The sequence below is a fragment of the Anopheles cruzii genome, chromosome 2 (assembly GCF_943734635.1).
Source record: "Anopheles cruzii chromosome 2, idAnoCruzAS_RS32_06, whole genome shotgun sequence".
NCBI classification, from domain to species: Eukaryota; Metazoa; Arthropoda; class Insecta; order Diptera; family Culicidae; genus Anopheles; species Anopheles cruzii.
The window spans coordinates 10517435-10529876 of NC_069144.1; the positions used below are offsets into that span (position 1 = coordinate 10517435).

A 12442-nucleotide genomic window follows, 5' to 3' on the forward strand; every position below is an offset into this window, starting at 1 on the left:
ACCATTTAGTGCTGACCCGACGCTTCCTTTCGGCCCGAAGGTGTCTGATGATCATCGTCACCGGTATAGGGTGACCACCCTTTTTCGCGTTGGCCTCCATTGACATCGCCGTCCGCAGCACGCAAAGCCTGTCTTGGGTGTGGGTCTCGTGTTCGGACCCAGGCGTACGGTTACACACAGCGCAGCGCAGTTGATGGGTCACAGCACTATTCCTCCCGGCGGTCGGGCGGTCGGTCGGTCGGGTGTTGTTTTGTTTGCACTTGCAGCAACGCCAATCACTGGCCACCCAACCTGCACAGGACCGGGTCGGTCGGGTGGGCTAATTATAGAATTCGCTTCTAATGAGAACTCGCGAAACAAACAAAAAAAATGCGCCAAGCAAAAAAGGTGCATGATGCAAGCAAGAAACATAAAACCCTCTGCGGAGGTGCATGGCCACAGTAGTGGCCCCGAAAAGGTAAACAGCAGACACAAAAGGTGGATCGATCGGATCTCGTTTGGTGGTCGGTCGGGGACATTAAAATGTTCGTACGGAGGGCAAAAGGTTTTTTGGGAATTCCCCACCACGGCCATAAACGATGGTGTGGTAAAAGGTGCGAAGGGACCACACCAGTTTACCCGCCGTCGGGGCCGCCGCGAGCCGGTCCAATCTCAATAATCTACTCAAATCTCTCGGCTCGATGTACCCCGCCACCGGTGGCAAAAATACCTGTGGAACCCGGATCGAACATTGACTACTTGAACTTCGTCCAGCGCCACCGTCGGCAAAGGCTACCTTTCGTTTAGGGTGTCGCCCAAGTAATGCCCTCGTTGGCACCTGCGCTGGGGGATTCCCGGTGCTTAAGCGATGCTACCCGCCGGACGGAGGAGAGTGTGAAGGGCGCGCGCATGGATGCAAGGATAACAACCGAAGGGAGCCCAAAATGCAGACGAATTAAGGATTGCTTTGGCAGATTAGTTCTGTCACCCTTTTCTTCCGATGAGAGGCGATTCATTATATGCTCATTTACATAAAGCAACCGCCCGCCCGCCCGGCCGGTCACCGGGACCAAACCAGGTGCAAGTGGACCGGAAAACACGGGGACGATAGAGACACTTGCCGCCGCTGGGATCCTCCGCGCATCGAACACGGTGTTTCAGGTTGAGTCCAGAGTAGTTTATGTGCCGCGCGCACGCTTGCGGTTTGTATAGCAAAAATATCACAATCCAGTTAAATTACAAAAAACTACACATTTAAATGGCCTTTGAAGACACTCTCTCTCTTTATCTCGCGCCCTACTAAATGATGATCGCTTAATACTAAGGGACTAAAAGCTAGGCAGGGCGCCCAAGAGTTTGCGCCGATGTTTGAAATCTCAACCGACGACTAGCGATGGCCCACGGGAAACTGCTCCCGCGAGGCCGGTGGCCGCCGACGGAGCCGAGCGGTGCTGGTGGTGGTGGTCATCTTCCGGCTCCTGCTGCAGCCACTTCTCGACGTACTTACGGCTGATGTTGTACTTGCTGGCCACTGCCCGGTAATCGGCCCGACAGTCCGCTTCGCTCTCGATGGCTTGCTGCTGCTGCTGCTTCACTTCCGGCCGCACCGGCGGCTGCTTCGGCTGCTGCTGCTGCTGCTGCCCGTTCGTGGTGCTTTCCTCCTCCGGTCCACTGTAGACGGACGAGATTGAGGTCGAACTGTCGTACCCCGAAACGGGCGAAGCCTGCGGCGAACTCCAGGTTGGCCGGGCGCCACCGATTGTCGTTTGCGTGGCCGTGAGTGTAGCAGCCGCGCCACCGACCGGAAACGGTCCGGTGGTTCGCGGGCCACTGGCCGTTTCGTAGAACCCATGCTCGTGGAAGCCGGGTGACGAGTTGCTCCAGATGATCGGAAATGGATGGGCCGTTGTTGCCGTTTTACCGACCGTGAGCGACTCGCTGATGGCGGGCGATTCGCGGGTCGAATCCTTATCATCGTCGACGGCCAGCGCCGAATCGCGCCGCTGGCGGTGCTGCTGCGCGGTGTGATCCTCTTCGCCGCGCTCTTCTTTGCCTTCGACCTCTTTTTCGTCGCCGTCGAGCAGATACGGTTTGAAGAGTTTGATCGATTTGGGCGGGCGGCTCGTTTCGGGCGCCAACAGGGCACCGCCCACCTCGGAGGAGGATCGTTTACGATCGGCCCGGTGACAGGACAGATCCCACGCCTCTTCCACTCCCACCTCGGGTTCGGGCGCCACCGTCGTCGGTGGGTCAGCCTCATCGTTGACGCTAATTTCCTCGTGATCTGAGGCGCTCGAGTGCGGACGCTGGTGGTGGTGGTGATCGTACAGCAGCAGCTTGGAGGCCGACGACGACGCGGTCGACATGGCAGGCGAATGCACGGGGGGCAAGGCGTACGGGCGGGATAGATCGATCGGATGATCGAAGCGGTGCACTGCGGCTACCTGCGCCGCAGCTGCCGCTGCGGCCGCCGCATGGAAGTGCCGGTAGTACTGGGTGTAGTAGGTGGCCGCCACCGATGACGATGGCTCATTAGGGACCGCGGCCGCCGCCGCCAGCAATGGCACAGGCGAAAAGATGACCGGCGGCGACGACGCTGATGATGGCGATGACTGTGGCTGTTGGTGCGACAACTCACCACCAGATGGCACTGCCGTGGCGGGTGATGGCCGTCGCAGACTGGCTGACGACGGCGGCGAGCGCGCCGGTAGCGACGCAGAAGATGGCGACAAAGCGGACAGCGCAGATGCCGCCGACGACGACGACGAAGCGCCGCCGATGGACGACGTGACCGAGAGTGGCGAACACGACGAAACAGGTATTGCCGCGGCGGCCGCCGTCGTTGTGTGGGTTAGCACCGCCGGGGGTGACACCATACAAGCGCCATTGCCGCGAGCGACGCGGTGTCTGGCCGTGTCCACTAGTCCAGGCGGCGGAAGCGCGCCCTGGGAGACGACCGTCGGGTGGAACGCCAACGGATGCTGCTGCTGCATGTGGTGGTGATGCGCGTGATGATGATAGCCCGCTGGCAACCCGGCCGCCGTTAAACCCTGATGGTGGTGCGCCTGCAGATGATGATGGTGGTGATGCGGATAGTGCAGGTGATGCTGCAGCGGAAGCGGGTGAAGCGGATGGTGCGGGTTGTGGTGCTGGTGGTGGTGACTGAGAAGACTCATTTTCATCGATGCACCACCCGATGAAGCCCCCGACGGTGAGGACACCGAGGAGGACGAGCCGCTTCCGTTGTTGGCCGTGCTGCCGCCGACGGTACTGCCGCCGTTGGCCACCACCGAGCGCAGGTTCGATTCGACCTGCAGCCACTTCTGTATCTGCCGCCGGTGGATGCCATACTTGCGGGCCGTGGCCCGTTGGTTCCCCTTGCAGTCACCATCGTTCCGGTACGAGTCCAGCACCTGCAGCTTGAACTGCGGTGTGAAGATGCGCCGCGAACCCATCTTGGCGGACGACGAGTTGTGGCCGCCGGGTGGTGATCCCGTGGCCGATCGGGCTACGCCCGGTTCTCCTTTCACTGTGTCGCTGCTGCCGCAACGCATCATGCCGACAACGACCCCCAAACCGTGGGCCATCTCTGCCGTGCTGTCGCTAGTTCCTCCTTCGTCCTTCTGTGGCTGCTGCTCCTGCTGCTGCTGCGGTGGCGAAAAGACTTTGTAATTTCTGCACATTCAGAGTGTGCGGTGCGTGGAGTACTGCGATGTTGCTCCTGCTGCAAACCCTCCACCGGGGGGATTACACACTTTACACACTAACGTTATTGCGGTGCGCCACTAAATTTGCTGCAATCTACTGCACGACGGAACAAACCCGCGCATGGGGGAAAGGCACTTTTGGCGGTGGAGGAAGTTTTGCGTTCGACCCCTCTCGTCTCTCTCTCTCTTCTCTCTGGTACGAAGGCACAATCGGGGATGTTTTTCACTCCTTTCGCTACATCGAGTAGGCACATCCGTCACATTCGGTTCGAACTGTCAAAAACAACGCTCACGTCACAACAACACACACTCTGAGCACGCGGCCGCACTCATGGAGGCGCCGGGTACCGGGTTTCGCACTGTGTGTCGGCCGGGTGGGCGATGGGGGGGGGTTTACATCCCCGCGCGCACCGAAATCTGCACAAAAGTACTGCACACACTGCAACGCGAACTATCGCGACGGGGCACTTGATAAATGTTTGACGTTTTGTCGTGTGGCACTTGGGTGAACTAAAAAGCGCAAGCGTAATTTATGCGGCCACTTCGATCGAGGTACGGTAACGGAGTGACGGAAAAAATCCCGGACTGTCCAACGGAACGGAACCGCGAGCTGCCACAGAGTGTCTGGCTGGCTGGCGAGCGTGTGCTTGCCTCTCTCGCTTGCTGCTGTTTCAACGAAGAACTGAAAAACTGGCCACGAGAGATCGGCATTCCGCCGCTCAGCCCTCGACCGACGTGTCTCGGTGTGTGTGTGTCGTGTCCCGTCGTGACTCGGGTCGCACTGCTCGCACTCACACGCGTTCGTGTTGTCACATGATCGTACGAGCGAACCCGAGAGCAACAGAGAGAGACAGAGAGCGAGCGCGTGAGTGTGTTTGTGTGTGAGTGGGCGACCGAGCACACCAACGAGTCCTGCAGGTGGTCCGGGGCGACGGGTGGTGGGCTCTCCTCAGCCGCCCGCGCTGCCGATGGAAGAAAAGGCCAAACCTGACCCACCGCGGAATGCGACGCCCGTGGCGGGCAAGGTGTGCGAGCGGAGACGCGCTCGCACCACACGAGACAGTGAGTCGGGACAGTGTCAGAGTGTGTGTCGCGGTGTGGTCGCGTCACCCGCGACTCGCAAACGCGCCCACATCCGTTCCCCCGTCATCCCTTTCGACGGTCTCCGGCGCTTCGAACGCGCGAGTCACTCGGTCTGACTCGGCCGGCAAAATTGTGGCCGCGCACCGTTGCCATCATACTGTGTGTGTGTCGCACCGACTGATCGCGCGGCGACCGTCCCGCTAAAGATGATTTATTTTTGCACTAATTTATCGCGCCGAGCACCGCGCGCGCGATGTCCACTAAAAATAATCTGTGTTACACCTTTCTTCGTTTGCCACAGGTTACCATCGGCAGGCTGGAAACCCACCTTTCCCGAGGGGCAAGTGACGCATTTGGTCGGTGTGAGAGAGTTCCGTCGACCCGACGACCAGAGAGAAGAAGCTGACGCTCGATTCCGAGAATGGAACCAAAACTTGCCGCTGCTTGCTATTGAACGGGCGCAGACGTGGCAACGTGGCCGTCAGCGAGAGCGAGAGCGAGAGATAGTGTGTGCTGCCGCCGCCTGCCGCACCGATGACCACACACCTCGCCACCTCCACCCGCCTGGTCGGTCATTCGAGACACTCGGTCTCGTTCGTTCTGTCGATTGATACCGTCCGGGCAACGCCAGGGCACATCAGAGGCCGAGTGCGCGAGGGCCCCGCTCCCACCCTGTGCGCTGTGAGCCGTTCTGCTCACCAACACCAATACGCGATCCGATTGCGGGCGATGTGATTGTCGGGTTTTGCCTTCGTCGGCCCATTCGTCGAGATCGTGTGCGGGGGCTTAAAACTGATTCTCATTCGCACCAACACACACACGGCCGCGGAGAGCGAAACAAGCAGCGGCAACAACGACAAGCGCAAGGCGACCCGCAACCGAACAGCCAGCAGCAGCCAGCACCGGACCGGACCAGACAAATTGTCGCCACGAACGTCGACTACGACGACGACGGCGGCGGCGGCAGCGGACGGGCTCTCGGGCCAGACAAAGCGTCGCGCGGATCGAGCGCGGCAGAATGCGGTGCGCGCTGGAAGTTACGGCGGTGGTGGTGGTGGCGGTGGCGGCAGATGATGGATGTTTGCTGGCTCGCTCTCTCTTTCTGGATCCGTTCGCGTGTGTGTTGTTTTCTCTTCATTCGAGGCGAGCGAGTGCGTGTGTGTCCGCCAGCCACCCCACGCGCCGCCACCACACGGAACACACGGAGGAGCCGGAGAACTCTAATGGACGGGATAAACGCCGCGCGGCGGAGCCGATGTTAAATACCAATAACGACCCCAACACACGCCTCGTGGGGCATACAAACAGACGGCGCGGGGGGGTCCCGGTGTCTGGGGTTCGATTATTCGAGAAATAAATCACCAACATGGGATAGATAATCATACTGGCCATAGGCCGACCGGGAGGGGTTAAAGAACCAGGCACCGTCAAGTGATTCTAGCGCTCACCATACGCGGTCACAGATTATCTAATTGACGTCTCCGATTAATACCCGTTTTTTCCAGCAACTCCGCAACTCCCGATCGACACTCGGAGCCTTGGGTGCTGGGCGCGGCCTCTGTTGCAAATCCGATTCTAAACCACACACACACGGCACAGCACAGCACAGTGTGGTCGACGGCCCATTTAGAACGGCGCGTTCTGCCTCCGTTCCTGCGTGCACCGGAAACGGCCCACCCGCTCGCGCCCATGCTGCCAGCATACGGGGCGACGGGGCCGCACCCACTTGAGCGCCGCGCGCGCATTATGCACCGTCAGCAGCGATCTTGGCGCACGCGGTCAGCCAGCCAGCCCGACGCCATGATGGCTGCTGGATCGCTCCTGTAGCCACCCAGTGTGCCGGTTCACTCACCAGCCAGCCAGCAGCAGCATATTTTATTCTCGCTCCTCGCTCTCGGGAGTCTCACACTAATTACGCCAGAATCACGTTTGGTGTCGTGTGTTTTCTTAGCTGCTGCTGCGCTTCTGTTTATTTTCTTTACCGATCCGGCGGCGGCTCGCTTGCCACCGTCGGGATGAATCCCGCACCCTAAATCATAGCGCGGGAAGAGACTTAAAAATAATTGTAACCCCCAAAAAACCGGGGGAAAAAAATCCTCTAATTTAAAGTGTTACCTACGCCCGCCCGTTACGGAAGTGTGTCCCGGTTTTTGGCACAGTGCGCCACAGTGCTGCTGCTGGTTATGCTACCATCTTCCTTTGGCTTTTGTTTCTGAGCTCAGCTTGCCTGGCATGGGCGCAGCGCACCATTATTTTTGGTAGATAGTCACCGTCACCGCGGTCCACGGACCGGGATTTGGCAGCGCCACTAGTTTTCGCAGCGCAGCGTCCGTGTTGCTCACCCATTAGAAACCCGGCGCTCTCGGTGTCGCGCTTGCTCGGTTTGCGCATAGGAGGGGATGCGAGGCCGGGAAGGAGCCCACACACTGTCACACACAAACGGCGCACGGCGCTGACTCAACGACACAGCATCACGGAGTGCTAATGCCGCAGTAATCCACCATCATCACCGGCTGGCCGCGTGTGTCCCGCCATTAAGTGTACGCTCAGGGCTGGCAAGCCTTCCGGACATTCGAATGGCGCTAGGTTAAGGCGCATCGCTGTCAATTGCATTGCGTAGGGTTATTTGACAGCTAGGATTTTCAGGATTTGGCCGTCAATTAGTCAACTACTAGATCGGAAGCACCGGACGTTGAACGAGCTTCTACACAAAACACACACGCAAAATCGTTAGCGAAGAGATAATACTACTGTGGCTGTGGGAAAAATATTATGAGTTAAAAAACCTACTAAGCTGTTCAATAAGTTCGGATCCTCGATAAGAAAAACACATTTATATGGTTTGAAATACATTTTATTACTCAGTATGGTCTTCCTGAACATCGATACACTTGTTCAAACGAGATTTCAATTTATGAGTTTCATCCCTGAAGCGAGAATCTGGAAGGACTGCAAAATAGGCTCTGACAGCTGTTATGATCTCCTTATTTGATGAAAAACGCTTTCCCCGAATGATTGTTTTTTGGGTCTGGAAACAGATGGAAGTCGCTAGGGGTCAAATCTGGTGAATACGACGGATGCTTCAAGAATTCGAGCTTTTATTCATGGATGTTGACTATTGTCAAAATGCCTACTGGCTTCTATTAAATTTCTTTCAGTCCCTCGCGATTTCAGGTGTTGCTGCTGTTTTCGGACGTTCCTAACGTGTATCGTCTTCAAACCTTCTAGGACCACGTTTAAATTCAGCAATCCATCTTTCTGCTGTACTCACTGAAGGCGAAGACCAAAGATCTTCCAAAAATAAAATTGCAATTACTCTGCGCGATACTTGATTTTTTCCATTGTAAAAAATACTATGACACGTCCGTACTAAATGGCTTGTAAACAAAGAATGAATTGACAGATCGAAATGAAACTTCACAGAGTTGATGGTCGTCTTGGCTGTGCCTCGTCTTTAACGCTTTCCCGACCATTTTTTGACCCTTTTCAAAGATCTTTTAGAACCTTTTAGTTAAAATTCTACATTTCCCGGTATTGTTTGCTTCTTGTGCTACTTGAAGATTGGTACCGGAAGGGTTCTATGATCTCCGTGTTTCTAAACCCGTACTTTGTTGCAACATCAACGGGTGATATCTGAATGTACCGATTCCATCGGGGCCCCTCCGGGTCCGTCGCCCATTAGTCACAAGTTGCGAAAGTGCGACTTTCGATGTACACTGCCAAAATCCCGTCTCATTAATTATGGTTTCAGTTTCGGCCAGCGTGATCGGAACTCCCGGATCGGCCACCGGAGGAAAGAGATTTCTCACGCTCCAAATAATCAGCCACACCGGTGCGGTGCGGTGCAACAGTGAAAGGAACCTGTGCGCCGCGCCACACGCGGTTAGAGTTTTGTGCGTTTGTTTGTGAACTTTTGCTCCCGCCCGAGGAGCGAAGGACGTGCCGTGTGCGTTGTTGGACTTTCTGGTGCGACTTTCTGGAAAGTCAAGGCAACGATGGCGGCCCGCGGCCGGCCGGCCGTCACGGTGAAGGACAAAAGGACAAGCAAAAGCTGCGGGGTGGCCGCGTTGCATACGCGCTTTCGCTATTGCGCAACCGGTGCGCGCGGTGCAGAGTTGCAAGTGCAGTGTGCGCGCCGTGTGGCGCGCAAATTGGCGAAAGGCCGAAGAATCGCCAACGCCAGGAAGCCGCCAACTGGCTCAGGACCTCCCGAGGCCGGTGTTGGATGTTCTGTGCCTGTGCGGACCGTGCGAACGAGGGCGCGGCGCAGAGCGAGTGATAGTTTCTCGCCGCGGCGGGCCTTAGTTGACCTTAGGACTGGGAAATGTCACGCACCGTCGCACCGGTGTCCTTCGGGAACGGCTTGCGTAACGCACCGTTGCACCCGTCGGGGCGCTTTATCGGCCCACGACCCGGCCGCTCTGCTAATTGCGGCTGGCCTTTGTCGGCCGTGAAAAAACCCGTGTCGTGCTCTGTTCTAACGGCGGGAAAAAATCCCTACCAACCGACGGCGTCCTTGGACGGCGCAGCAGAATGCAATATGGATGAGTAATGTGGCGAGAGGCGGCTAATTGTCGCCCGCACTGAGATCAGTGAGGTGAGATCAGTCCACCTGTGTTGCTGTGTGGAATGATGATTGGCACGATCAATCAGCTCCCCGTTTGATCCGTACTTTTCCATTCCCGGCCCGGATCCGGCCACGTATGCATCGTGTGTGGCGTGGGGTGGTGTGGCGCCGGTACATTATGTTGACTCATCGTGCGCACCCCCTCGGTAATTAACTTCCGCGAAGGCCAGCACAGTCAGCCGGTTCTAGTGGCGCCCTTTGGTAAGCCCACCCTCTGCCTGCATTCACCTTGGTGGCGCTCTGTGTGTGTCTATCAATCTTGATTGCTGCGCGAATCACGTCATAGTTGGCGGTGGCGTTGTTGGCTGAACTTTCTCTTCCGTCTCGCTCTCACTCTCTAGGTGGAGAGAACCAAAAATAGTCAACGCAGCGTCAACGGATTGGAGGGCGCCCCTTTTTGATCCCAGTGCGGGAATGGGGATCTCGCGCGGGCGGGTTCGCACGAAGCAGAGCGCAAAGTGGAGGAGAAGGCGAAATGAAAGATCACCCCGCAGGCCCCATCAGTCATGGGCGCGACGGAGGCGCCCCAAGCTGCTGCTGCCGATGCCGATGCTGCGTTGGCACAAAATTCTCGCATTGTGCGTGCGTGTGTGCGTGGTCGGGCGCCTCGTCGACTGGAGGAGTCCTCGGGGCGGACGGCCGAAGGTGGCGGAGCACCCGCGAGCCCCGACGCGATCGCCAGCATCCTGCGTGAGTATGCTGCGCATGTTGGATGCTGGGGGAGAGCGGCTTTTGGCGCGCTCACACGCACATGGGCGCACCCTGAGCGCTTGCGTGTGTGTGTGTGTGTTTCAAGGCACGCACACCAACAGCGTGGCCACGGTGCTGGCCGCCGTACTGGCTGCCGATGTTCGTCTCGCGCGCGCGCGGCGGCGATCATCTTGCCTGCAAGCGCCTCCGGTTTGTCTCGTTCGGCTCCTTCCAGCTCGGTGTCAGGGCGGGTGGCCCAAGGTGGCCTCGGAGAGGAAGGGTGCGTTCTTGCCCCCCTCGTCACCCCGTTTGCGCCGCATTTGGTCATGGCGAGCAACTGCGCGGGGTTTGGCCCCGAATCAGGCGCGGGCGCCGTCCTCCCGTCCGCAACGGCAGGCGGGTGAGTGGCACGGGAGGGCACCACACCCCCTGTCGTCCCTCCCGGGGGGGAATCTTGTTTGCGTTTGCGTAGCCATCACGCGCGCGCGGTGGCGGCGGCAACGACTTTCCAGCATTAATGATTTTCCAAACATAGTTTTACCGGAGAGTCTTTCGGATACAGGTTTTCGGTCCCGCGGAGCGCGGGCCGGGCCGACCGGGACTCGGCTCCCTCGGTTGTCTTCCGTTCGTTCGTGGCTAAAGGTTTTTTTTTCTCGTTAGGTTCGACATGGGGCGAAAGAGATGCTACATTCTTTCTCATCCCTTTTTTGGACCATCATTCTCGAGGAGGCTCGTTGTTCGTTGCTGGGGCCACCGTTCCTGATTCCCTTGTTGGGTGTTGTTGGGCTCTCCTTGTTTTCTCCTTCGACCACGACGTTTGATTCCGGAGGAGCCTCTGCCCGCTGCGGTTCTGTTTTCGATTGTTAATGGCCTGCCCTGCCCATCCTGGTGGCTTGGCCGGGCACGGTGGTGCCCTTCCTGTTTCCTCCTCTGCCGTGTGGAATCTGCCTTCTGCCGTTTTTGGACATACCTACACACACACACACACACACACAGGAACGTGAGCCCAACAATAAGTGGGAAAGGAAAAACGGGGAGTAAGAAAAGACCGAAAGACGCGGCAGAGGAAACCCGGTTTCGTTATCGCGTCCGTTCCGACGAACGCTCATCATCATCATCATCATCGGCATCGTCATCATCGGCAGCATCAACTTCATTCTGTGGCGCTTTTTTACCTTCCTGACCTCTGGCCGCGTCTTCCGGACGATATTTTGTGCCGAAGAGCAGCGCCCAGAACCCGGGCGTGGGTATCCCTTTTCCGACGCAGGAGATCTTTTCGAAACCCTTTTTCTGTTTGGAATTTGGTTTTTACACCACCGCGAGCAAGAGAGAGACAGAGAGAATGAGAAAAAGAATGAGTGAGAGAGAACGGGTGCTAATACCTGCCGACGACCCGGACCACTATTGCGGCAGAAAGAGAGAGGCGGAGCCGGCGCCAAAGATCGTGGCCAGCTCTCGCTCTGCCGTGGAAAGGGTGTGCCGTGCCCGTGTGTGTGTGCCGGTCGATCCGAGGTGTGACAGGAAGTTTTCATTTCACAAATTATGAGCTTAACCGACGGCGAAGGCGCCGCGGTGCGTGTTGCGGTGTAGCGGCGCTGGCGGGATTGCTGTTTTTATTATTATTATTTTATATCATGTTTTAACGTTCGTTTTTTTCGCTGGTTGCTATCGGCGCGACTTATTGCACCCCCTGTACGCGATTCTCCGATCGACGTAGAGGATCGCTCTCTTTCTCTCCCGTCTGTCTGTCTGTGGCCTGTTCCGATTCCGACTCTGACAATTAATAAAATCGCTCCTTCCCGCTCTCGGCCACGGACCGGGTGCGCCTGGTCCTCGGTCCAGCTCTGTTGCCCCTCGTGTCGCTCGATCTTTTTCCCGCTGCCGTTGTGTCCGTGTCGCCGTTCAGTCTCGCGCGCGGTCCAAGTGTGTAAATAGGCGCCACCGGCGATAAACTGTTTGTGTTGTGTGTGTGCCCGTGTGTGTGTGTGCCCCCCCGCAACAACCGGGCTGGTTGTTGCCGGGTGGGGCCATGGGTCTTACTTTGCGCCGTTGTTACCTTTTTATTTTCCTGTGTGCGTGCCGGGTGTTGGTCGGGATGCTGAGGCTTAAAATTAGGACGAACGAACGGGGTCCTTCCGATCCTGGTGCTGTGAACGGGGGGAAAAGTTCCATCGAAACTTTCCATTGCGCGTTCCACGATCGTTCCGATGAGGCGGCCATTTCGTTCGCTCACCGGTCGGGCGCCATGTTGGCTCCGCACTGTCTGACCGTGGGCCGCGGCGGGCCGATCATCACGCTGCGAACTGCGGGCGGCTAAACGGATCGCCTCCTCCTTTCGGGTGCCCGGGACCCCTAG

At 57.7% G+C, this 12442-nt stretch overlaps 1 protein-coding gene across 1 annotated transcript; it reads right to left on the reverse strand.

Moving 5' to 3' along the window:
• Nucleotides 1–1344: 1344 nt before the first annotated feature.
• Nucleotides 1345–3662, reverse strand: LOC128278405 (muscle segmentation homeobox). The gene is made up of 2 exons (XM_053017134.1): nucleotides 2424–3662; nucleotides 1345–2285 (listed from the first exon to the last, which is right to left on the reverse strand). The coding sequence occupies exons 1-2, from the start codon at nucleotides 3660–3662 to the stop codon at nucleotides 1356–1358; spliced, it is 2169 nt and encodes a 722-aa protein (XP_052873094.1). The 3' UTR covers nucleotides 1345–1355.
• Between the last annotated feature and the right edge of the window lie 8780 nt (nucleotides 3663–12442).

What these genes read in the sequence shown, in the direction of transcription:
- LOC128278405 (XM_053017134.1), bottom strand. Translation starts at nt 3,662, where the DNA reads ATGTGCAGAAATTACAAAGTCTTTTCGCCACCGCAGCAGCAGCAGGAG. An exon ending in CAGCGGCAGCTGCGGCGCAG is followed by an intron (nt 2,286 to 2,423) that starts GTAGCCGCAGTG and finishes CACCACCACCAG; the next exon opens with CGTCCGCACTCGAGCGCCTC.